This window comes from Pieris rapae, chromosome Z (genome assembly GCF_905147795.1).
Source record: "Pieris rapae chromosome Z, ilPieRapa1.1, whole genome shotgun sequence".
NCBI classification, from domain to species: Eukaryota; Metazoa; Arthropoda; class Insecta; order Lepidoptera; family Pieridae; genus Pieris; species Pieris rapae.
This window is the reverse complement of record NC_059534.1, coordinates 5,491,033-5,517,921: the sequence shown is the minus strand read 5'-3', so window position 1 is coordinate 5,517,921 and position 26,889 is coordinate 5,491,033. Positions and strand designations below refer to the sequence as shown.

The 26,889-nt window shown below is 32.8% G+C and overlaps 1 protein-coding gene across 6 annotated transcripts; it reads left to right on the top strand.

The window, feature by feature from the left end:
- The first annotated feature begins 536 nt into the window (after positions 1 to 536).
- LOC111000575 (F-box-like/WD repeat-containing protein TBL1XR1) lies at positions 537 to 26,775 on the top strand. 6 transcript variants are annotated; one of them, XM_045634088.1, is made up of 16 exons: positions 537 to 805; positions 955 to 1,224; positions 1,666 to 1,808; positions 2,318 to 2,634; positions 18,303 to 18,353; positions 18,549 to 18,678; positions 18,848 to 19,067; positions 20,116 to 20,259; positions 21,073 to 21,250; positions 21,490 to 21,648; positions 22,047 to 22,085; positions 22,162 to 22,343; positions 23,699 to 23,819; positions 23,992 to 24,144; positions 25,536 to 25,727; positions 25,813 to 26,774. In XM_045634088.1, exons 5-16 carry the CDS (start codon positions 18,312 to 18,314, stop codon positions 26,311 to 26,313), a joined length of 2,061 nt encoding a protein of 686 aa, XP_045490044.1. In that variant the 5' UTR covers positions 537 to 805; positions 955 to 1,224; positions 1,666 to 1,808; positions 2,318 to 2,634; positions 18,303 to 18,311; the 3' UTR covers positions 26,314 to 26,774. The 6 variants fall into 6 exon arrangements, with proteins under 6 accessions (XP_045490044.1, XP_022125761.2, XP_045490047.1 ...); XM_022270069.2 differs by lacking the exon at positions 955 to 1,224; XM_045634091.1 differs by lacking the exons at positions 23,699 to 23,819; positions 23,992 to 24,144; positions 25,813 to 26,774 and having other exon boundaries at positions 25,536 to 25,634.
- The last annotated feature ends 114 nt before the right edge of the window (positions 26,776 to 26,889 follow it).

Below are 26,889 nucleotides of genomic sequence, written 5' to 3'. Positions count from 1 at the left end.
TATAATAATTTTATGAAAAATAGAAAACATTTATTATAAACGTGTTATTAAATTCTTGATATATTATTTTATCGATATAAATGTTGACAAAGGAGAACCTAGTCCGGAAAAAAGTTACTAGCTAAAATAAAACACAATTATTCTATCAAATTTTTTCGCATAACGATCCTTCCTTCTTCTCTTCTTGGTCCTTAGAAAGTAAACAATCAAAATGTTTCTTATTCATCTATATAGTTGGGAACATATTTTAGTCTGAACTAACTTTTCTTACTACAATATAATACGCCATGTATATCAAAAATTTTCAACTTTGAGTCTTGATAGAGTCAAACAAGTAGTAATAAAATTAGAATGAGGTCTAAAATGGCAATAGATTTATGATTTTCAAGCTGCACGTGTACTATGTTACTATGTTACAGCAGATATGAAAAATAGTAGAGGCTATATATATATATATATATATATATAATAGTAGAGTTCTAGTAAAGTCAAGTAAACTCTATAGTCTATACTCTATACATCTTTCATACATGGTCTTTACCAGTTAACAGTTTTGTAATCCTTGTCTAGACTGTAGCTATTAATGCAAATTGTATTTAACTATCTAGTGGTTTTAATAAACATCATTTTATTAGCTTGAATTGTTTAAAATCCCTAAGTAATTTTACTTGACGGTGATTTGTTTATGTTAATAGTATATAGTATAGATACGAGTTCTCAATTCAGCCATTCATGAAATGTTATGTTATCGAGAATTGAAATCCCAACGATAATGTGTGTACCACTGATAATATTTAGGAACCTTGTAAGTATTGCTTTTTTTTAAATTATTTTCTTACATCATGAATTTAAAGTTCATTAAAATAATATTGTAAGTAGTTAATACTATGTATATTAATCTGAATAAAATTAATTTCTGGATCCCTTATAATGAGCTAAAAATTGCTACTTTAGGCTCAAGTAGACTGCTGATCTAATTAAAGGAAGTACCTAGAGTCAGGTGAATATGTAGCATTCCTTAGTGAATTGTTGCACTCAAAGTCAAAACCACTGCATGCTCTTGTCCAAGTCAATCACAAATTAGTAGCCTAAGGGAAGAATGTTTGGTGAATTGAAAACTGCCTCTAAGTAATTTCAAGAGCTCCTGAGTTTACTAAAAAAACACATTTTTGGGTATCTTTGTAACACAATTTTGTCTAGGAAGAACATAATTTATGATCTAAGGTAAGGATAACAGCAACTATTGATAGCTAAGCTTTTTGGCTGTTTTGCCTTTGTTTTGTTTTAACTGGCAATTAGAATTGTGTCTGCTTTTTAATGACATAGACAAACTCCAATAAATATTTAATAACATTGTTCAGTATGTTACAGAATGTAAAGAAGTAATACGGTCTTGCATCTTATGTGGCTGTTGTACTAGTTTATTTATTTTTCTAATCTTTATTGACTTGAAAAACTAAAAGGTTTTGATGCCTTCAGTGAGCTATGTGGTAGCTAATATGTCAATTCATTTCTAATATTTCTGAATTAAAAATTTAGGATGATATCAGCCTGATTTACCTTTCAAAGTATTTTTATTCAGAAAGTACAAATACAAAAGTATTACAGTACCATGAACTATTTTTGCCAATTGTGTTTCTTAATTTTTTCCACCCTTTATTACAGGCCATTATTTATGCACAAATGATGTAGTAGCTCAAAAAAGTTAATGCTAGATACTCTACTCTACATTCACTAGATATTTGGTTTAAGATGAGGATAAAGAAATAGTCAAAATTAAACAATTACCTAAAAGTAATGAACACTTGGTAAGTTATATAATTATTATTTAAATTTAGCATTGATCTTTATAATTGAATATATTCTTATTTCAAGAGTTATCTCAATTTTTAACTTCTTAAATAAAATCTCTGTTTACTTTAAACCTATTGCTAAAATATGTATTGACATTGACATAACAGTCATAACCATTGTAGCTTTCTTAAATTTAATATCCAATTTGGCTCTACCAAAGCGGTTACTTTTATCATTACTTCTTGCTTTTTCATGGTTTATTCTCTTCATATTTTTTGTTGATCCTATTTCTCACCCACCAAACATTTTCTTATATTTTTATAGCTACTATATGTAGATGTTGGCACAATTTGTATATATATGCCGTAAAGAGTTATTGATCTAAATTAAATAAAAAATATTTAATTTTTACATGTACTTTATTAAATTTAATTAATTGTTTCTCGACATTATCGTATTGGCATAGGCTGTAAGGATGATGTATGTATTTCTATAATAAATAAATAAAAAATTGTTGTGTCAGGCAAACCAGCTCTATCTATGTTCAACCAACAAATGGCAACACGCACTGTAGCCCAAAACACCTTTATCACTGACTCCAAATGGGACTGCGCTTCTTTCTTTAAAGTTGACGCTTAAAATGATAAGAATCGATTACGATATAAAAGAGAATGACCGGGAGATAAGACCAACATATAAAGAAGTGGCAAATTATATCCTAGGCCGGATTTTGTTCAACCAATTGTTTGGAGTTGTTTGGAGCAGCTGGCGTTGATAGAAATGAAATAAAGCGACGTCTCATCGTTACCAATCTGGAATAGTACATCACGTCGATTCCATGTGAGTACTCTCAAATATAGAGTGAATTAAGTATCACTATTTCAACTAACGAAGGTAAGTACATAAAGAAAGAAGAATATGTTTCTTTATCGAAATCCATCGTGTCAATTAGTATTATTTTGCGGTCGAACACAACAGCTCCAAGCAGTCGTGTACGACTTCAACGCGACCGCTCTACAGCAGTGTCTCGACTGCAACATGCGGTCCGTCTATGGCCAGCGTGACGGGCCATTTTGCCTTCTATAAAAAAAACTAACCGTAGTTTTTTTTATGCCTTTATTTAAAGATTATACATTTAATGTTTTAATATGTTTTCGTCACTAAGTGAAAAATAAATGCAAAAGTAAATATCATATGTTTAATGCTTTCAATATGAAACATACACACCCGATCGCTTAAGATGTTTAACTTTGCGTCGTAAGCTTCAGATACTTTCAGAATATTGTATATCGTTTTTTTTCTAGATATAAGCGCTTCGACTTGTTTGAACATATGTCATATTCGAGCATCGTCATATATGCATTACTAATAATTTTCTTGTGACAAATTTATTGAGGAAATTTTACCGCTTTCTCTTGGGTCTGGTCAAAGACTTGTGAATGAGTTTCTATAGCCTAGAATTTAGAATTGGTAATACCCACCAAGGTATTTGTATTAAAAACTTGGCGATTAAAAAGAGTGGCGGAAAGTTTCTTGCCAGCTCTTCTTGCCTGCTCTACACCCTTGACTTTCGAACTGAAAGTAAATGTAAATTTACAATAAGTTTATTTTTTTGACATTCATAAGTGTACTGTTTACGTATATCAATAAAGATATTTTTGATTTTGATTTTTAGTGTAGCCCCCTTTATATACGCCTATGGTCAAATTTCTGGACCTGCTATAAGAAGATAATTATTTCTAGTTGTAAATAGTAATATAAACTTGTTTTCTTAGATGTTCTCATATTTTAGTTTAGTGTAGCGTGCGTGTAAGCTATTGCGAATTTAATTTCTAGCTAGCTATGCAGCTTTGCGTACGACGAGCTTGCGCAGAAGCAAAGAGTTAACTGATATTATTTTATTATTATATCGTATATTTTTCTCGTATACGTGTATATTTAAAGTTTTGTTATTTCGTTATACATAATCAAACATTTGATTGAATAGTTAGTGTTATTATATTTTATGATTGCAGATGACAAAATTTTCTGCGCGTGCAACTCTCACCCCTGAAGTTGTAGGTTCAAACCCTGGCTGTACGCCCATAGACATTTTGTCCGAATTTAAAATTCGCTCGTAGAAAGAAACAATCGTAAGGATAACGGCTTACGTTGGACCCAAAAAGTTGTCAGTATGTCGGGTACATAAGGCTTATACCTGCCTACTTCCCTATTAAAATAAAAACAAAGATCCCGAAATAGATCCAGAAATCAGATTTAAAAAAATTACAAACTTTGCTGTGCAGCGCACTATGCGAATTATAATTTATGCAATGTAAATAAAAACAAACATTGTTTGTGCAAATATGAAAAAGTTATTGTTTTTTATTTATTCATTGTATTGTGATGTCTTACTCCCTTATAAAAATAAATCAGTACTCATCATACTCTATCAAATGACTGCTGCATGTCTAGGAAGGCAGAGGAGGAGTATTCTTTTCTCTCTAGTGCGTTTCTTTATACAAAGCAGATTCTATGGACTTGTTGCACAGTGCCTTTGGTGAAAACCAAACTGGTGGTCCAGGATTATGGCTCTTTGATGAATTTCCTCCACTAATCTGTGCAGTAGACTGACTCAAACAGTTTTGACGTTACGATTAGTAGAGTATTCGGCCTGTATGAGCTAAGTTCGTTCACTGGCTTCCCTACTTTAGGTATCATAGTTACTTGTGAAACTCTAAAGCTATGGTAAGTCTCCAGTTCTTATTATGCCATTAAATGGTTTGAAAAACTATGTCTTTTTTGCGAAATCCCTTTAAGACTTTTTGTCTATTAAATCAAACCCGTGCTCCTCATATTTTGAGATTGTTGCCACGACTCCATTTGGAGTTGTAGGTCTAATCGTTAAACTTTTGCTAAGTGAACAGCGAAGGCGTTAGCATTTTCTTGTCTCGCCCTTGCCCAAGTATTATTCTGCAACCGTAACGGTGGTTTAGGATCAGCGGTTCATTTTCCTCTTTATTCTGATTTGCAGATGTTTTTTTTTCTTCTTCTTTTTGCAGTTTCTTCGTTATCTTGTGGAGGTTTATAGTCAAATTGCTTATATTTACGTGGTAAGTGTTTGGCTGTGAGGTATATATATAATTCGCTAGGCGGGGTCCTAAACACAACGCACATAAGGCAGGTGTATTGCTATCCACTTTTGTGCACTCTGAGTTTTTGTGCGGTCCAGCACACTTGACAGAGCGATATGGTTTTATACAATAGTTTTTAGTATGACCCTATTGCTGACATCTTTGACATTGCACTACAGTGGATCTTTTTCTGGGTTCAATATTAACAGCTTGATGATATATAAATAGATCCCCAAGCTTGAAGCGAATATCCCAAAAAGCTCTATTATTAGGACCTTGAAATTCAAATTAAAAAAAAAGTGGATTTTTTGTCGGGATAAAATTTGGCATTAATAATCTCGCCTACTACTGTGTTGCCACTGCTTCAATTGCCTCTTTGATAGCAGTAGTAGTAGTAGTGTGGTGGAGATTTCTTTTCTATTAAAAGTGTGTGTCCTATTAGTCTATGTTCTCGTATAACAGTTATTACCTTCTTGTATATTTCCAGGTCCACTGATGTAAGCTAATAATCTTTTTAAGAGAAATTAGATCATCTGTTGCGGTTTCTAGGAGTTCAGTGAGCTTATGAATGATCTTCAATTCCGTATTATTAGTTTTCTTGTCTTTGGCATCTTTCGCCCTATATTCCGGCTGATCTATCGGAAATCGGCACCATTACCTCATTTTCAGAAAGTCACTTACTGCACACTTCTCGGCTTGTGGTATTGCCTTTGGCAGTTTACTTAGCCGCCGCCTGTTGTTCGGCGTTCATGCTCTTTAAAAGCAACTTGGGACCATGTGTAGGGAGAGCTTTAAGAGAAGGTGGTTAATCCTACGGACGCGAGTAACATCTCCCCCAAAATTAGAATTTAATCTATATTTCTTTTTTGACGTTTATAAGTGTACATTGTGTTACCTATATGAAAAAAATGATTTTTGACTTTTGTAAATACAATTTGACGAAAGACTATTTTAAGTAAAACAAAATACTGATTTATGTATTATGAAAAAATTGGTTGCTTATTGATTGCTTTGCGTTCTACTATACGTGAATTTACACAGTTGAACTTAAGATAGTTACTTTTGCATTTTTTTCTATATTAAAATTATATAATACAATTAAGAGATAATTATAAATATGTATAACAAAATATAATAACTAACCTTAAAATATAATAACTGAAATATATTATTAAATGCATACTTTCTTAGACAATGTTTTGCCGGAGGTAGCAATATGCACAATTTAGAAAAAAGCTATTTCGTTTAATATAAGTCATATAATATAACTACGATTTTAAATGCTGTCTTATATACTTAGCGATAATATATTTGTCGCGGTCGTGAATTTTCAAAGGTAGAATTTATTAAGTATTTTTACCTCAATTTGTTTGTATGTGAATATGGGATTCCATGTACTTTAAAGATATGCTACGTTAACGTGACGTAATAACGTTGATAATAATCACAAATCATGGCCACAAGTGCAGTAGTATAGAGTTCATACGTTTTCGTTTAAATCTGGTTTTTAAATACAACGACCACATCCAGGCAGGACACCTTAATAAGTCGCAATGTCATAACGCCCGAATACCCAAACCTAGCTTAAACCAACAATTAGGTCTTTATAGGAGCTAAAAACTGGTCTTGGTCTATCGCAGATTCACCATTCACACGTCGTTTGTACTGCAAAAAAAATACTCGCCGATCTTGTCAAGAAAATCTAATAATCATTTAACGTGTACTTACGTACGTACCTATATTAGATTTCATAAGTTATCAAAACTTTTCTTACACATCCGAAACTAAATAAAAAACTATATTTTTTACACGAATAAACATCTACCATATTGGTACAGCTGATTGTACGTAAAAGAAACGTAGAGGACAATGCCGTATGAATCATAATAATAAAAAGTATGCTCGTTTTTTGAGACCATGACATGCTTTAAACGTAACAGGAACATTGAGTCCCCTGAGACTCATTTCTTACTCTTGTGTCGACTGACATAGCACTGGCTTAAATGCTTTTGGAACCAGAGCAAAACGCAAAGATTCGTGATTAGTCAGATAATCTGAATCAACGCAAAGGGAATATAATTTCTAAATAGAATTGTTATTTATTGACTTGTTTCATTATTATCTAGTCTCTTTAATTGGTCCATTTCTGGATGTAGTTCTCCTCCATTTTCCTCCAGTACTCCAGTTTGGCTCCTAGTGGATTCACTGGCCTCTGTATCCACTGGTAGCCAAACTCCTTGACGATATCATCAGTCCACCTAGTGGCTGAGCAGGCCGCGTAGTCTTCTGTACCGTGGTCTGCCGAGGTTTCCATTCAAGGAACCTGCGGGTCCATCGATTCTTTTGCATCTTTGACTTGTTAAAACTTCAATAAATATTTACATCATTCGTTTTAGTTAGATACCATAACGACATAAAATACATGAGTTAAATCTATTTACGTGTATATGTTTTTATTACTGACGATAGATTTGACAGTTTCGTATAGAAATAAAACATTAAACTTGAAGAAAAATATAGCTACTTCCCGGTTCCGAAGATTCGATAATACTGTCGACCGAATCAGTGGCGGATTTACAAATTTTCATGGTATAGTCGGCCCTTGCCTCCCAATGTCCCAGATTACATTTACAATTGAAAACATTTATCTCTGAATACATTCAAAACTCTTGTTAAACGTCAATTAATCAATAAAGCTTTGTATAAGTTGGACGATTATTTAAATTATTCTAATCCAATGATTAGCATAATGCAAATCAATCCATTGGGATTGATTTGCTCCAGTTCAAACAATTTGTATGACTCAAAATTTGTCGATTAAAAAGAGTGGCGGAAAGTTTCATGCAAGTACTTCTTGCGCGCTGACCGCTTTACGCCCTTGACTTTTGAACGACTTGTTAGTAAATCTAAATTTAAATACCATTTAGCATATTTTCTGTTGACTTTTGGAAGTGTAATTTGTTACCTATCTATATTAATAAAGCTATTTTGGATTGGGCCATTAGGTCAAAAACTGGTTCCATAACATACATCCTTCGAGAACCATACTTGGCTAAATTCGTCGTTTGTAAACCTTTATCTTTAAAGTTTGGCAAGTCACAACAGCTAGTTAATAATTTATTTATTTATTTAATTATTTAATTAAAGGTAATCTAACAGCTTATACTTACAAAATACTAAGAAAATACAGAAAGACATAAAAGATTACATAGATAAACAATTTATGTATAAAAAACAGAAAACAAGCAAGTGCATTAAAAGGCAAAGATACATTAAAACAAACAAAATAATAAAATTAAAAAACTGAAATTTGACATTTAAAAGCAACAAATAAAACTAAGAATTTAAAACTACTACTTAAAAAATCAGAGTCTTCCCGCTTCTCCAAGTACTTCTTGACATCTCTCTTTTTATTATTAGTACCTGGATGTCCAAGCTTTGCTCGGTATTTTTTTCTTTTTATAAATTGTGTTTTTTGGAAATTATATTTAAGTACGAATGACATACTAATAAAATGATGAAATATGAATATAATTATCGAATAAAGATAATTACTTACATTCAAATTTAAGTTTTTATTTGACTGACATCTTTAAACGAGCAGTTCTATGTTTAAGTTGGTAAAGCACGAATAAAATTACATTTTCTTCAAATGATTCCTAGCTACATCGATTTATCGCCCCCGAAACCCCCCGTATACTAAATTTCATGAAAATCGTTGGAGCCGATTCCGAGATTCCAATTATTTACGAGAAATTCTTGTATATATCTATATATATAAAAGAAAGTCGTGTTAGTTACACCACTTATAACTCAAGAACGGAAGAACAGATTTGGGTGAAAATTGGAATGGAGGTAGCTTAGAGCCAGGAGACGGACATAGGATACTTTTTATCCCGTTCGACAGCGTTCCCGTGGGACTTGACATGAAACGTCAGTCACTATAAAACGTGGTATAACAAAAAAGAATAATAAAACGCAAATGATAGCTATGTAATTGACGTATATTGACAGCTATGTAATGACGAATATATGACAATTTGATATTTTTAAGAAATCAATATTCAAAATATTTCTATTAAATAAATAATTAAATGTAATGATAGTGCCATTGCCCATTCGTATAAACAGTGAAGAAAAAACTAAAAAAAAAAACTCGGTATGGTCGTATGTATACAGTTCATCCAAAGAATGATGAATGTTTCTATTTGTTGTTGTTGTCGAAAGACGCATTTAATCGAGTATTGGAACGGGAACGTGAATATGATCACCAGGAATTAGATTTAGAAGTTCAAACTAATGTAACCCTGTTGAATTACCAACAAAAGAAAGTTTATGATACTTTAATGAAGGCAAACGATGAAAAAAATGGTGGTTTATATTTCCTAGATGCCCTTGGTGGAACTGGCAAGACATTCCTCATGTCATTAGTTTTAGCAACTGTTCGGGCGAGATCCAACATAGCGGTTGCAGTTGCTTCTTCTGAAATAGCAGCCACATTGTTAGAAGGATGCCGTACGGCTCATTCAGAATTAAAATTACCGTTAAATCTTCAAACTATTGAAGAACCAACGTGTAATATTGCAAAACACTCAGCAATGGCAAAAGTTTTAGCGGCATCGAAAATCATCATCTGGGACGAATGCACAATGGCGCATAAACGTGCATTAGAAGCACTTAACCGAACATTAAAAGATTTACGCAATGACTCAAGATGTTTTGGAGGAGCAATGATTTTACTGTCTGGCGATTTCCGCCAAATACTGCCAGTAATTCCAAGATCTACGGCTGTCGACGAAATAAACACTTGCCTCAAATCGTCAAATCTATGGCGCTATGTGAAGAAACTGCAGCTGACAACAAACATGAGAGTTACATTGCTTAATGATACATCTGCTGAAGATTTCTCGGAGCAATTGCTGACTATCGGTAAAGGTCAAGTATCTGTCGATGAATGGAATCAAAAGACGAACTTATCAACAATTGTGTTTCCAAACATTATTTCTAACTACAAAAATAATGAATGGTTGAGTGAGCGAGCAATTTTAGCGGCTAAGAATAAAGATGTAGATGACCTGAACTACATAATTCAAAATAAGATCATTGGAACAATGCATTCATTCAAATCTATTGACTGCGTCACAAATGAAGATGAAGCCACCAACTATCCAATTGAATTTTTAAACTCTTTGGACGTGCCTGGCTTACCTACCACCGCACAATTTACGCCTAAAGGTTGGCTCCGTAGTAATCATGCTTCGAAACATAAACCAACCAAAACTGTGCAACGGTATGCGTTTGGTGGTTAGAAAATTGAAGAACAATGTAATTTACGCTACGATAATGATAGGAAAATTCACAGGTGAGGAAGTTCTTATTCCGAGGATCCCGATGATCCCAACCGATATGCCGTTTGAATTTAAAAGACTTCAATTTCCGATACGTCATGCATTTGCCATGACCATCAACAAATCACAAGGCCAATCCTTAAAAGTTTGTGATTTAAATCTAGAACATTCATGTTTTTCTCATGGTCAATTATTATACGTGGCATGTTCACGGGTCGGAAGACCATCAGCGTTGTTTGTTTTTGCGCCTGATAATAAAACAAAAAATGTCGTGTATCACAAGGTACTTAAGTGAAGAGCAACCTATGTACTAAAATACAGAAATAATAATGAATGATTAATGTAGGTATTTAATTTTTTTGTATTTTTCCAATAAAAAAAAACAAACTGCTTATTTATTGCCATTAAGGCGGAACAAAGTTCGCCGGGTCAGCTTGTATATATATATATATATATATATATACAAGAATTTCTCGTTTAAAGATATAAGATTTAATAATAATAATTATTAAATAATAAATTGTTTGTTTACAAAGAAAGTGGTACATTTCAAGTATATTATGTATTATAAATGCGTGACGTGTGACATTGAACGATCGATTGAGGTCGTTTTTCAGGGACAAAGGAATATACCATCCAGGCTCGCGCATGCATTTTAGATTTTCACTGAAGTCTAGATTCCTCCTTTTCGTTCGAGGCAGTCCTGGCCGACAGACGTGTTTACAGTAAATATTTATTGTTCAAGTGTTTTTGTTTCATAAAATTGTTGATGTACATTCATCAGTGTTTCGCTCTTATTCGGTAATATATTTTGATAATTATTTATTGAATTCTCGCGACAGCTAGTTAATAATAATAATGAAATTATTAAATAAAAAATTTTTTTTTTTTTGCAAAGAAAGTGGTAATTTATAGTATATCGTGTATTATAAATGCATAGGGAGCGGTGACGTGTGACTTTGCACGATCGATTGAGATCGTTTTTCAGAATTTTTCATTCGATAATTATTTATTGAATTCTTTCAATTGTAGTCGGTTTGTGTGTCAGTTTCGGGCTTTCGGAGCTTAGCCGAATTATATTATGAACTTGTAATCAAAGCTCTTTGGCTATACTATTTGTATCTGGCTGGTTTTGGTATCATTAAAAGTTTAAATTTTAAAGAAGATAATTCAAAATTCAGATACGGACAATGTGTGATTTTTATTTGTATTTCGTACCGTCAAGATGAGTGAATCTAATGAAGAAATTCGATACATTTTATAATTTTACTACAAACAATAATGCAACTCAAGCCGAAAAAAAATTTGCGATGTTTATAAACCTAGTCCAGTGACTGCGACAGTAGCACAAATTTGGTTTAAGCGTTTTAAATCTAATTAAGGAAATTTTGATGTCAAAGATGCAAGTCAGTCTGGTCACCCTATTACAGAAAAATGGATGCAATTTTTGAAAAAGTGGACCAAAATCGGCATATCAGTAGTTACTACGTAGCTGAAGAACTGAGAATTGACCACAACACAGTTTTGGCGCATTTAAAAAAAAACACAAATAAGCTCGATATTTGGGTACCTCAAGAAAACCTGGGCGAAACCCGGGTTAACTCGCAACAAGTTGATGCTGTGTGTGTGGTGGGATTGGAAAGGCATTATTCACTATGAGCTGTTACCACCAGGCAGGAGCATCGATTCTGAACTCAACTTCGAACATCTGATGAGATTAAAGCAAGAAGTTGAGAGAAACTGGCCGAAATTAATCAACAGAAGGGGTGTGGTTTTCCATCTTGATAACGCTAGTCCTCACACATCTTTAGCCACTCAGCAAAAGTATTTTGTATATATTCAGAAGCCCCAAAATTTCAGAGATGATGTCCCTACCTGCAAGATGGCAAAAAGTTATCTAATAAAATTGTATCTACATACTTTAGTTACATGTAAATAAACTATATTAAAAAATGTTATTAATTTTCTTTAAAAATGTGAAGAAAATTTTCCCCCAACTTATTATTAATTTTAAACAACTGCTTATCTCAGAGTTTCTACTGATTCTTATGGTGTATATTTATGTTTTTTTAAACGTGTTGCTTTGATTTTACACATTAAAGCGGTGAAACTTTTAGTACGAGATCCGGCTGCAGGATTAGTGCTCTCATGCGGTTATTTGCTAAAACCAAATTTTTATGTATATTTATAATTAGGAGAATCTATATCTACCGAGTTGCCTATAAAAATTTGGCCGCTAGTATTTTTAATGAAATTATTTTGAATTGATTTTTGGGAAAACACTTCGTTCACTTGTTATTCAAATTAAATATCGTCTACATGAAGGAAATTTACATAAAGATTTTAAAAAATCACGTGTGCCGTGACGCACTTCTTCGCGGCCAGGTATGATTTCGATACATATATACGTGCATAACGTACATTTATTAAATACAGTAGAACCCGTTTAAGATGATCACGCTTAATACGATTTCTCGCATAAAACGCCACTTTACGCCAGTCTATGCAACTTGAGACGTATTTTCATACATTTTTTAACGCTTAGTACGATTCATCATCCCGTTTAATAATCCAGAGCCCGAGCGCTCTAAATCGAGCCCCCAGAAAGGCCCCAAGCCGCACGTTTTCTGTTTACCTGGATAGGGTTTTCCTGTATATTTTTCCATTGATGACAATTTAGCACCTTACGAAATTCAATCAATTGAAGATCTTATGGAGAATGTGAATAACACACAAAACGAGGCCCTAAGTGATAATGATGAAGACGAAGTTAAGTCAACTCCGGTTTTGTCAAACGGGATTTTTTTAATTACTGGGAATTATGATTATTGTTATCTGGAATGTAACTGTCTGTCTAAACTTGAGCTAAGTATCACGTTTACAACTCTGACCAATATAAGACAATATTGGTCGTGGTTAGTATCAGTCTTAGTATGAATGTATTAGATGTAAAAAATTCTATGCGTATTCGAAAAATTTTCCTCAACACATTGCTTAAAACAACAACTTCACTTTACTTACCACAAATGTCACTTCTTTGCTTTAATTAAGATAGTTTTATTATCTTCTATCTTATGATAGATTCAGCATTAGAAACTGAATATCACATCAAATAAAATGAAGCAATAATTAACAAGCTTCAGCTTTATATTTCTCAAGTCACCAAACTTTACTTGCTGGATAAATATCAGTATCTTGCTCACTAGAGATTCGTATGCTGCTGTATTTATTGTTTTCATGGATAACATTATTTAGAAGCTTAGAAAATTTACTAAACAGGCTTAGAATAAATGTTATTAGTTTAAAACAAAGGCAGGTTTAGAATGACTGTAATCAGATCTTAATTTTTCATAAGATATGATTTTTTTAAACAAAGAATAATTTTCAGTCTTTCAATTCTAAAATATTTTCGTACACTGTTTTTTGTCCGTGTAGGGTATCGAAATGCAGGTCAGAAGGGGCGGCAAAATTTGAATAGCCTGCTGGAGTCAAATGTGCTAATCCGCCACTGAAACAACGCTTTATATATTTACAACTACAATGTAAATAATTAACGTAAAGCAAAGTACTACACTTTAATATCGCATCATTTATAAAGGGTTTAAAGTTATTGTTTCGTCGCAAAGAAATATAAAAATCATGACCAATTATCATAAAAATTTTATCTACTAATGATTTTGGATATCATTCAAAGTGTCTAAAACACCTACATGGTTCGTTGGAGACTCAACTCCAACGCAAGTTAAGAGTGTGCTATTTGATTCTATGAACAAATATTCCGAGAATGAGGACGATTATGATATTTGTATCTATGAAAGTGATAGCTCCGATGATTCAGATTTTTAAATTAGAGTTACGGAAATATCATATATCAGATACATTTAAAAAAAAATTATTTGCTTAAATGTTATATTGATATGTAACAGACGATTAAATATACTTGAATAAAATCTGATAAAATTTTGAAACAATACTTTCACACTAAAATTCTCTTTTACAATTTTAAATTTTAAAATTTTCCTTGGTTTTTTTGTTTTTTCCATCCATCCATATTTCATATCCATATTGAATAAATTGATTCAATATATTCAAAATGGATGCTTTATGTTGCAATTTATAAATTTGTTATTTTCAAAAGGGAGACAAATTCATTCAATATATTCAAAATGGATGCTTGCATGTTGCAATTTATAAATTTGTTATTTTCAAAAGGGAGACAAATTTGTTGGAGCATATTTATTCACTTAGTTACTCTCCGGTGGTTAAGAACACTAACATTCGACGCATGCGCAATAGCTTAAAAGCGTCGAACAGGTAAGAAAAACCGATTAATTATATTATTTTATTATTATATTCGATAATTCGAGTGTTTTTTAGCATGAGGAATCGATTAATAATTAATAGATTTTTTTTAATCGATATTTTCCTAGTTTTTGAATTCATTTCTAAATTAAAGACCTTAAATGTTGTTTTTATAAAGTTTTATTAATTAAAAATAAACACTAGAAATTATAAACACAAATTAAAGTTTCAGAATAATCAAAATGGAAATTAACCTATTCTCGTTTTGATAGATTTTAGGTGAAATTTGATAGATGCTGAGTGTCTTCAGTAGCACATTGCAGTATTTTTCATGTCTTTTTTATTGTATGTAACCTGCCTAGTAATTTAATTTTACTTTTAAATTATAGCGTTCAATTCAAACTTAAACAAACTTTTGTAAGATTAACTGGTTTTACCAACCTTTCAATGTTTTATCAAAAACATCAATGCATCGAGTATATCAATACATTTTCAAAGCATCAGATCTATTCAATGTATCGCATTGTAAACATCGATGTATATCTCTAATAGTTCGAGGTCTTGCTTATAAAAGACCAGGCATAATGTCAGGAGATGGCAGATTAAAAATCAACTATTATTGATTTTCAATTATAAAAAGAATCGATTATTTTTAATTTTAAAATAGCTAACAATAATCGATCAAAATATTTTAATCGATTATTTTTTCACATCCCAACAAACAGGCGGCATTTAATAAAATGTTTCAATTTGATATATAAATATACGTTATGAACGTATTTATACGTATTGAAATCATACCTGTTTACACCTGGCTGCGAAGAAGAGCGACGAGGTGATCAATTGTACCCGTGATTTTTTAAATCTTTATGTAAATTTCCGTCATGTGGACGATATTAAATTTGAATAACAAGTGAACGAAATGTTTTTCCAAAAACCCTTCTTTAAAATACTAGCGGCCAAATTTTTATAGGCAACTTGGTAGATATATAGAACTTGCTATACATTCTCCTAATTATAAATATACATAAAAATTTGGTTTTAGCAAATAACCGCATGAATTGTAAATGTAAAATTGGAATCATTTAATGAATATTTCTTTTTTTTGACGTTCATAAGTGTACATTATGTTACCTATACGAATAAATGATATTTGATTGATTGAGCGCACTAATTCTGCAGCCGGACCTTAGACAAAACGATTATATAGATAAAAAGATTTTAGGCTGTTTACACTAAAATAATTAAAATATAAATCATAACAGTCGGTTGTTAAACGATCAATAGGCGTTGTCAGGGGATACGAGCCTGTTGCATCTACGCCCGTTTCGCGCATGGTTTTTGGACATCTAACTGAACTCTCGATTTGTCTCACTTTATTCGCATCAGCCTCTCAAACAAGTCGTTTATAATTAAGCTATTTTATATTATGAAGTGAGTATTTTAAATCATTTTTATATATTAGCAAACTCGGGCGGCGCAAGCATTTCATAGATGCTTTAAATTTAATTCTATGTTTCTCTCGATTTTCTCGTATAGGTGTTGGTGAAGTTTTTTTCATGTGTATAGTTGATATCTTTGAAATGTGTCTGATCATTAAAGCAGCGATACTAAAAAATATATTTAAATGTTAAATAGTAAGACTAAGTAAAAATTGAACATGTTAACTAATAATATTGTTAGTAATCAATTGAGGTGCGCTTTCAAGGACTTCAAGCTAGTTACAACCCTGCCCGGGCCGCGCATGACTATAGGAATATAACAGAATTATAGATTTGTTCAATTTGTCCGTATCAATCTTTGTGATCAGACGTGTTTTCAAATATTTAAAAATAATATTTTTTTTAACGTGTGAGGATAGAGTTTGTCAATCGATCGGTTCAGGTACGTTTTCAGGAGCTCTAAGCCAGTTGCATACCTGTCTGCTGCGCTTGCTAAAGAGCATTAGGCATCTTACTGAATTTTAGATTTGTTGAATTAATCCCCATCCATCTTTTTGTAAAGACGTATGTCCAATTGTTGAATATTTTATGAGCTCTTCTGAGTAGAACTAATTCAATATTGCTTTATTATCCATTCATAATAGACCTTACATTATTATTTATTTTAAATAAGAATCTTAAATAAGATTTACATTATTATTAATTTTAAACAACTACTTATCTAAGAGTTCTACTGCTTTTTTAGGTGTGAATTTATGTTTTTTTTATAAACGTGTTGTATGCATTTACACTTTTAAGCGGTTATATTTAGTAAAATATTATGGACATTAAATAAGATTTGAAGCCGTTTACACAAATATAATCTTAATATATATATTTCTTGTGTGCGTGTGTATGTGACTGAACTCCTCCTAAACGACTGGACCAATTTTGATGAAATTTTTTGTGTGTGTTCGTGGAGATTCGAGAATGGTTTAGATTCACAATTTTGTCCGCTGGACAATGTTTTTTTAATTAATTAGTAGTTGTTGATTTTGGAATGTTTTACATTGGATCCGACAGACGGCGCTACCATCGCACTATCAAATTTTAAATAATATTCAAATTTTAATTTTAGTCTGTCCCGACAGTTAGCGCTGCGATCAAATTAAAAAAAAGTTTTGTTATCATTGTGTTATTGTAGACCATGTGCTGGATCGTTAGATATTGTCATAACATTTGAATAATAATTTTCATCAAAAGGTCCAGAATGTTTTAGCTTATTAAAAAAAGTTTGAAATTTTCAAATTAAAGACGTATAGACAGGACAACGTCTGTCGGATCCGCTAGTTTAATTATAAATCATAAAAGTGGGTTGTTAAACGATCAATGAGCGTTGTCAGGGGATACGAGCCTGTTGCTCTCACGCCCGTGTCGCGCCTGGATCTTATACGCATTTAACTGAACTCTCGATGTGTATCACTTTGTTCGCATCAACCTCTCATATAAGTCGTTTATAATTATGATATTTTATACTATGAATTGAGTATTTTATATAATTTCTATATATTAGCAAACTCGGGCGACGCAAGCATTTCATACATGCCTTAAATTGGATTCTGTTTGTCTCAATTTTTTCGTTTAGGTGTTTGTGAAATTTTGTTTATGTGTATAGTTAACATCTTTGAATTGTGACTCATCGTTAAATCAGTGATACTAAAAAAATATATTTTTATTTTAAATGGTAATAGTAATTAAAAATAACTATATTTCTTGGAAATGTTAAGTGTAATATTGTTAGTAATCAATTGAGGTGCGCTTTCAAGGACTTCAAGATAGTTACATTCCTGTCCGAACTGCGCATGATCTTTAGGCATCTCACATAATTCTAGATTTTGTTAAATTGGTACTATCAATATTTGTGATCAGACGTGTTTCCAAATGTGTATTTATTTATATTCCTGAAATGTTTGGGGTTGCACTTTAATCGTCGATCGGTTGAGGTGTGTTTTCAGGAGCTTCAAGCCAGTGACATGCCGCCCCAGGCCGCGCATGCACTTAAAGCGTATAATATAATTCTAGATTTGTCATGTGTGTGTCATGAGTGTTTTGAGTTCGAGTAGTAAATGTCATACAATGTATCAGCTATTATAATGTAAATCCGTTATATATTGTAAAGCATAGCAAATGTTTTCCTTAATTTCAAATTTGTGTAATAAAAATTAATTGTTAATATGGATACAATATTAACAATTATATATCTTTCATTATATTTATATGTATACATATGTATTAGCTTTATTATTTTATAAATATATTTACAGATTGTACTAATGAAGATGCCAATGGAGGAACAAGACACTGCGCATGGGGAGGTAACTATTTTAGTATTTCCTTTTAGTTTTGTAAAAATAAATATTTAATCTTAAGTAGTTAAGGTCTTTAAACTGAAATTATTAAATTTATATTATTTAATATATTATAGTTAAAATTGTGCTCTCCACTGACTGTAGATTCAAGTTTTACGTTCAACAATTTTCAACAGTTAATTAGTACATTCTTTCTTGTAGATTTCCTTTCCTCTGAGAAAATTGAGAAACTTAGAAGAAAAAGTTTCAAGCTCTCATTGTGATGTGCCCCTCCTGCTTAAACAGGAGTTAGATAGTTTACTTATTGCCGCCACAGAGCTTGCAGCCAAAGGTTTGTACCATAACCAACAAATGTAAGTTTTATAATAAATAGTGTAATTTTTTATAATGTTAATTCAGAAGCATGTTGTATGTTTATTAAACACAGAAGTCATGATCTAAGTGATCTCTTAACTCTTGACATTAGAAAACCGAGTATTAATATTATTTGTACATTTTAGGTGAGGATGTTAATAACCCAGGATGTCAGCGTTTCTACAATGATGCACTCCCATTATCATTTACAAAGATTTTAACTGATGATACAATATCAACATGGAATATTAATGTCCTACAACGTGTGATTTTAAACTGCGAGAAACTTGTTAAATTATGTGCCATGAAACTTGATGATATTAGATTCGTGAATCTTCTTTCAATGGCATTCAATCCTTACAATAAGTAAGTGAATATAAGGGATTTATGATACATGCATGTTCATATTATTTATTAGGTCATTGCCTATTGCATCATAATTTTTATATTTCTTTAGTTGAATCTTTAATCTTATAACAAAGTCAAGGGCAGTATATAGTATGTATATTTCATTACAAATGCGGAAAGCCTGTCATTGCAACGAGTTCCGACGAATGTCTACCCGAGCCGAGGAGCAGCCGAAGGTGAGGGTTGACAGTCGGAACAAGTTGCAATGACGGTTCCGCACGTGTACTGAACGACTATTTTTAACACAGTTGCGAAAAAATTAAGCAATTTTATAAAACTTTTTGCTTTTTTCTCCTCTGTCCACGCAATAAATTAGTTGTACGACTTTTACGTTACCGGTAAAATATTCTCCGAATCATTTTGTGCAATTATACTGAGTTCCGGTGGTGTTAATTCAAATAAAATATCATCAAAACTACTCATGGCGCCAACCGCAAAAGAATATGAGCTTAGATTTTTTTTCTTTTCTTCACCTATTGTGGGTATGCAAAGGGAAGTACGCCCAACAAGATACAACCAAGTCTTCAGTAAAATATTTTTATTGATATGAAATGAAAAGAAACCTAGCCTAACTTATTGAATCCAATCATGAAATCTGATATTGAAACTAATTAGTAAACTTTTTAGAAACATTTGCATATATCATAAAAACTTCTATGAATTTTTTTAGTAAAACCAAAAAAAATTTGTTTGTGTTTTTCTTTTTCATAAACATTGTTTTGACAGTTGGGAAAGAGAACGCACGAGTGCGGAAAAGGTAAAGAAAAAGCACGAGTGTGTAATAGCCCACATCCCGATCGCTATACGTCCCTGCAATATGCCACTTTTTGAGCAACTGTATTAAAAAGTCATATTTAGCATGTGACTAGTACTGGTGCATTCACCTAAAGTACCTTACAAATTAAATTCAATTCGTAAGGCACCGGCAAATGTATCATGGCTAACAGATGTTCCCACCTAAATCAAAATTATATAATATATTTCAGCAACGCTATATGTTTTATAGTTTTCACACATTTAACGCGTCAAGAACATGTGGCCTGTCAACATCTACTACAACAGCCACCGGTCAAGAGTCTACTCAAGAGACAGAGGTTTTTGCTAAGTCAGAAGATCACAAGACACCCAGGCTGGTTTATCTAATTAATGTGTATGTATTTTTTTCTGTTATTGCTCAAATAATGATGATATCCTTAATGTTGAGGCAGATATCTTTTTAATTTCATTCTGACCAAAAATTCACGCAGAATGTTTGCCTAACTCTCGAGGGAATGTTTTAATATTTTAATTTGGTAATATATTCGCTGTACATTATGTTCCCAGTATAAGCTGGTCAGTTATTTTCGCCACACTTAATTTTGGGGTCCTGCCTCATATCGGCGACTGCGACAACAATACATACTTACTTATTTTTAATCCCCTACTCAATAAGAGGAATATTGTAAGTTTGACGTGTCTTTGGCCAAGGGTTCATAATGATATTTTTTATTGCTGACGTGATCGAGATGCTTAGGTACTAAAAATATGTCAAGGCGTTTCAACGATTATTATTAATCAAAGATTTTGTTAGCGGGATTCCTATAATAGGGAAACCGTCGTGACATCACGAACGTCGTAAAATCAAAGAAATTATGGTATCAAAATATATCAATTCAATTCAATAAAATGAGAACTTCATTTCATGGTTTCTTTAGTTACAATAGCATTTCAAGTGTGGGAACTATACAAAATCTAAACTTTGATGAACTACCGACTTTGCGATTTCTGATCTACATTAATTATAATACTTAAAGAAGTTATTCTTTTAATCTATTATTATAAATTTAAAGAATAACTTCCAGATGTCTGTATACTACTTGACGTTCTCGAACGGTACTTTACGGCTAACAGTCATGTTTACTCTTCAAAGAAAATTTGACTTTAAAATGTATAATATTGCCCGTGAATAGTGAAATTGTTTTAGATTTGGACAGGCCGGTGGGTTCGCTAAAATGAGGGAACGAATTGAAATCATTATGGGTTTGAAAAAGACAGAATTAACATCTGAGAACGAAGAGAAGGTCATCAATGACAACACCGAGAGTGAGGATCAGAACATGGATGTCACCGAGAGCATGAGCAGCAGTACTGAAAATATTGAGGTAAATCTTCGAATTATAGAAGAAAGGGGCTAACGGGCAGTAGGGCTGCAGACCCATGTCAAAGTATTTTAATTTTAAAAATAGACTTGGCAAAGTTAACATTAGCTTATTTAAAAAAAGCTTGGAAATTGAAATTTAAAAAAAGTCCTTTTAGTACGCTATAAATTGTAGGTCAAATGATGTGAAGTTTTAATGGTTCGCAAAAACAATTTTGTAAGTTAATAAATGTTTTATTTCAGGCTTCGATATCGTCTGGCTCTGCTCCGGTGTCTTCTCTAGAGAAGTCCACATCGGTTAATAGCCAAGAGGCTGCTGTATGGCAATTACTGCTGCCACTAAGACTTTGCCATGATCTATTGACGCGTCACACACTGGGCGTTTATCTTTTGCCAGTTATGGTAAGTACCAAGGGTTTTATTGTGTGGAGCAATCATGGCTCATGCGTGCGATTAGTCGTTGGAGAGTCCTATTTTTTTCATGAAGGTTCATCTTTGAATTTGAATCGAAGTATGACAGTAGAACCTCTGTTGACCTAGGTTTTGTGCAACCCTCATCCCTGAAGCTTAGTTCAACCCTGGCTCTGCACTAATCTTCTTTTTATGTGCCCATTTAACGTGGTGAAGACTTGGCTTGACTAAAAATATCGTCAGCTGAACGCCTTGCCTATTAGAAAATGAAAAAAAATGTTGTAGCGCGTTGGTCTGGTGTTAGGTGTGATAATTCTTGATAGTTGTCAAATTATGAATAATTTAAAATATTAATTACTACAGGATTATTGAGGCATTTATTTTTTCAGGAATTTGTCCCGTTTACCTTTCATGGAAGTACTCTTGAGGTTTGTATTACTGAATTTTGTGTTGTTAGCTTTCAATTGTTAATATATCTCTACAATATATAATTGATTCTTTTAGGTTCCTTCCTGCACAGCTCCAAGTACATCGGGTGCAACTGAAAGCATGGAGACCGACCAACCGATTGAAATACCACCTAGTGAAGTCACAGTACTAAGAGGTCACGAGACTGAGGTGTTTATTTGTGCTTGGAATCCTAGCGCGGATCTATTAGCAAGTAGTTCTGGAGACAGCACAGCCAGGTTAGTTGTATAATATTGTTTCTATTTAAAAAATAAGGCTAACGGATGAAAACATGTGTGTGTTTGTTGATTGACACTAGTCTCTCACTCACCACACTCGTAGATAATAAGATTATATTTTATGAAGTTAGACGTATAAATAAAATAATGTATAACAGATCTCACTCAATATTTGTCAAATATTTTCTGTATTTGGTCGCAAATAATAATTGAATAAAACTACTGTTTTGTCGTTCCGGCCACTTTGACCTCAAATATATTTTTGTTTAGTAAATCCAAATTCAATTTTTTCACATTGTTTTTCGAAAACTATGATTACTGACGTTACTCTATTTATAAATTGGAAAACATCTATATCGCGTTATTTACAAGTACAAGTTCAACCGTGGCACCAGATCGCAGAAACGGTTCATAGGATTCATGGTGGGTGGCGGTGTCGCAAAAAAATACAGTGCGTTTTTGCTTCCAACGTTATCGTTCTGGAAATTACATCCTGCAGACAAGCCCCGTGGGCAGCTGGAGACCAAAGTTGATAATTAAGAATTGAAGGCTATTGTGGAGGTGGATCCATCGCAAACTACGTCTGATGGTTGCAGACTGCGGTGTTAGTGATAAAGCTATATTAATCCACTTAAAGGAAATAGGATGGTAGATGGTAGGTGAAAAATATTGGAAGGTGGCAAATACGCGACAAACGGGCATCGAGTGCTGCGTCATATTACTCAACCGGCGCAATAATGAAGTAATTTAAAATTGAATCATAACCTATGATGTAAAGTGGATCCTGTACGATAATCGGAAAGGCTTATCGCAATGGTTGAACCCAGCCGAACTAGCTAAAACATGCCCCAAGTGAAAATCGACTCCGAAAGAGTTACTTGTGAGCGTTTGGTGGACTGATGCCGAGGTCGTTCACTATATTTTTTATCTGACAAGACTTGACCACACACTGCATAACAGGCTGATACCAAATTAGAGCAGCTTCAATTGGAATATCTATGACATGGATGTCAATTACGGTCCACCGTTCTCCCCAGACCTTATCTCCAACAGATTACCACTTTTTTTCGAAATTTGGTAAAAAATTAAATTTTGTTGTATCGAAACCGTCTTCGGAGACTATGGATTCCCGTCCGTATGGATTTTTTACATACGTTTATAAAATGTCAAAAGTACATAGATAGCAATGGTACATTGTTTGATTAATTCAATATATTCTATTTAAAATAATCTACTTTTGGTTCCTCCCACACACGACGCCAATTTCATAGGTGAGGACCCAAAATTATGTGATAAATGTAAGAACTCATATTTCCCATAAGTAAATACATTATAAATGGTTTCTTTAATTTCAGAATTTGGGATATGACTGATAATGCAACAAGTATTCCAAATCCACTTATATTACATCACTGTATTCAAAATAGTGGAACAGATGTACCGACTAACAAGGATGTCATAACTCTTGATTGGAATGTTTGTATACCTTCCTATATTGTTTCCATTTTAATATATAACATTGTTATTTATTATGATTTAAAATAAATAAGTTATTTAAAACTTACTGTAATATATTAATTGAATACCTAATTATATCAATTGTAAATGTTTGGCACATTCAGGTCATAATTTTATATTTATCATTTAGTGTGACGGTAATCTATTGGCCACTGGTGCTTATGATGGCTGTACCCGTATTTGGACAATCGATGGGAAACTTGTCTCAACATTAGCTGAACATAAAGGACCCATTTTTGCTGTAAAATGGAATAAAAGAGGAAATTATATATTGAGTGCAGGGGTAAGCTTTTATGTCATAATACGTGGGTTAGACTGAAAATGTTTAGAACTGGCCAGTTACTAACAATGTTAATGAAAACTTTTTTTGAATTTCAATTGTAGAACTCTTTGGTAACCTAATGTAGTATATTGCATTCATTTGTCATTTTGTGATTTGTCGGCAAATCTGAAACTCTTGTTACACGTGATAATGCCAAACCTGACGCGAGAAAATTTTCGGTAAATTATTTATTATGACTTTCGATGTGGGCTTACTCAACAACAACGCTATGATCGGCTGCGATTAGAATTTCTTAACGAAGCCAATCTCGTGCCACTATTGCTTTAACAGTTTAAGCGTGGACGATGATCCGCGAGAGGGACGTCTTTAAACAGCGACTACTGAAGATAACATCAGTGCTGTGCGACGCATGATAGAGGAAGATAAGAGAGTGACCTATCAGCAGATACGGGCAAGCCTAGGCATTGGTATGAGTCAAGTTCAAAAAATATTACACGAACATTAAGGCGTCAAGAAGCTGTGTACTAGATGGATTCCGCATACTTAAACCGACGACCAGAAACACCTTCGCATGAACTGGTGTCGCCAAATATTAGAGAAGTTCAACGGCGGTAACTCAAATGCTGTATTTGACATCGTCACAGATGAAAGGATATATCGCTATGATGCTTTCCGACATACTGAGGTAAAGAAAGGAAGAAGTCAAGGAAAAAAGATGATTGCCTCATTCTTTACTCGCAAAGGTCATTTCGCTATTGTGCGCATTGTGCTAGAAAAAGGACAATTACTGGAGTCAGGTATATCAAAAAAATTCGACAGCAGAGCCCTCGACGTAGGAGCCCCCTTCACCACGACAATGCTTCAACGCACTCCACAAAACGAATTGTGGAATATTCGCCATACAGTACTGGCCTGGTGCCCTGTTACTTTCATTTATTCCCATGAACTAAACATAAAATTCGAGAAAATTCTGAAGAAGCGGTGAAAGCGTACGAAAATACCATAGGAGCGACCCCTTACAAATCATGGGCTCACTGCTTTTCTCAGTGGTTCCATAGAATGCGACGATGTGTAGAGAAGAACGGAGATTACTTCGAAAAACAATAAAAGTATTTTAGAAGTATTTTATATTAAACACTTTCTACATTAAGCCGTTTTTCATTTTCTAAACATTTTCAATGTTACCTAGGTATGATTAGATATTTTATAGCTCTAAATATGATTTATGCTAATCCTAACTGAGAACCTTAAGACTGATTTCATGAATTTCTTTTTATTTTAACAACAATCAATAAGATGAGATTTTTTGTAATTAAGCTAATTAATATGTTCTTTCTAAAAGCAATCGCATTATAATCATAAACAGACGATTATAACTCTTTAAATTTCAGGTTGACAAAACCACTATTGTCTGGGGTGCTGCCGCAGCTCAATTCACTGAACAGTTCTGCTTCCATAAAGCACCAGTGATAGATGTAGATTGGCAAACAGATAACACCTTTGCATCCTGTTCAACGGACTCGAAAATATTTGTGTGTCAAGTGAATGTTGATAAGCCAATTAAGACTTTCTTAGGTCACACAGTAAGTATTATTTTTTCAATATTTATAATAGATAATACATACTGATTTTACATATTTTTACATCTTTGTTTGGCTTATTTTACAGGATGAAATTAACTCTATCAAATGGGATCCCCAAGGACAACTTCTAGCGTCTTGCTCTGACGATATGACAGTAAAGATTTGGTCTATGGAGCGAGATACCTGTATTCACGACTTACGAGCTCATACTCAGGAAATATACTCCATAAAGTGGTCACCCACTGGTCCTGGGACTCAGAACCCCAACATGAACGTAATATTAGCAAGTGGCTCTTTCGATTCCACTGTGCGTATTTGGGATGTGGAGAGAGCTGCATGTGTTCACACGATGACAAAACATATAGAACCTGTATACGGTATTGCTTTTTCTCCAGATGCAAAGTTCTTGGCGAGTGGATCATTTGATAAATGTATTCATATTTGGTCCACACAAACGGGATCTCTTATTCACTCATACAAGGGAACTGCTGGTATTTTTGGGGTTTGTTGGGATTCCAGAGGCAATAAGATTGGTGCATGTGCTGTGGATGGAAGTGTTTATGTTTTGGACTTACGCAAGCTGTAGTATTATGTTATTGGTTAAAGATTTTATACTACAATAGTTTCTGGTTTTCATATTTTGGAGATAATTGTACAATTATTAAAAAATTATTATATTTATTATAAAATCAAATAGATATATCTAAAAGATACACTCAAAAAAATACAAATTATGTATTATATAACTTCTTTGAGCTTGGAAACTTGTATAAAAGTTTAGTTTAACTAATTATATATAATATAATCAAATTACATATTGAACCATTGGCTATGTAAACAAGGTCCCAATGAAGATATTGTATTACAAGTTTGTATTAAAAATAAATAAATAATAATTAGACAATGACATAAAAATTAAAATTAATATACAAGTTTTTGATAAAATCCTTATTTTTTGTTAATGTAACTTCTACTTGTAGAACCCTTGGCTTAAAAAAAGGAATCACAGATTTAATTATTATTTATTGAATCATTTTACTTTCATTTTCTTTTGTAAACCAGATTTTTTTTAATTTTATAAGTGTGATCTGCATTATCCATCATGTTTTTAATTGATTTGAAATAACTATGTTATATATATATATATATATATCATATACAT

Excerpts from the sequence above, each read along its gene's own strand:
- LOC111000575 (XM_045634089.1), top strand. The coding sequence starts at position 18,312 with ATGAAGATGCCAATGGAGGAACAAGACACTGCGCATGGGGAG. Across the intron at positions 20,260-21,072 it reads CTGGTTTATCTAATTAATGT|ATTTGGACAGGCCGGTGGGT; the intron begins GTATGTATTTTT and ends AAATTGTTTTAG. Across the intron at positions 25,728-25,812 it reads AGACTTTCTTAGGTCACACA|GATGAAATTAACTCTATCAA; the intron begins GTAAGTATTATT and ends CTTATTTTACAG.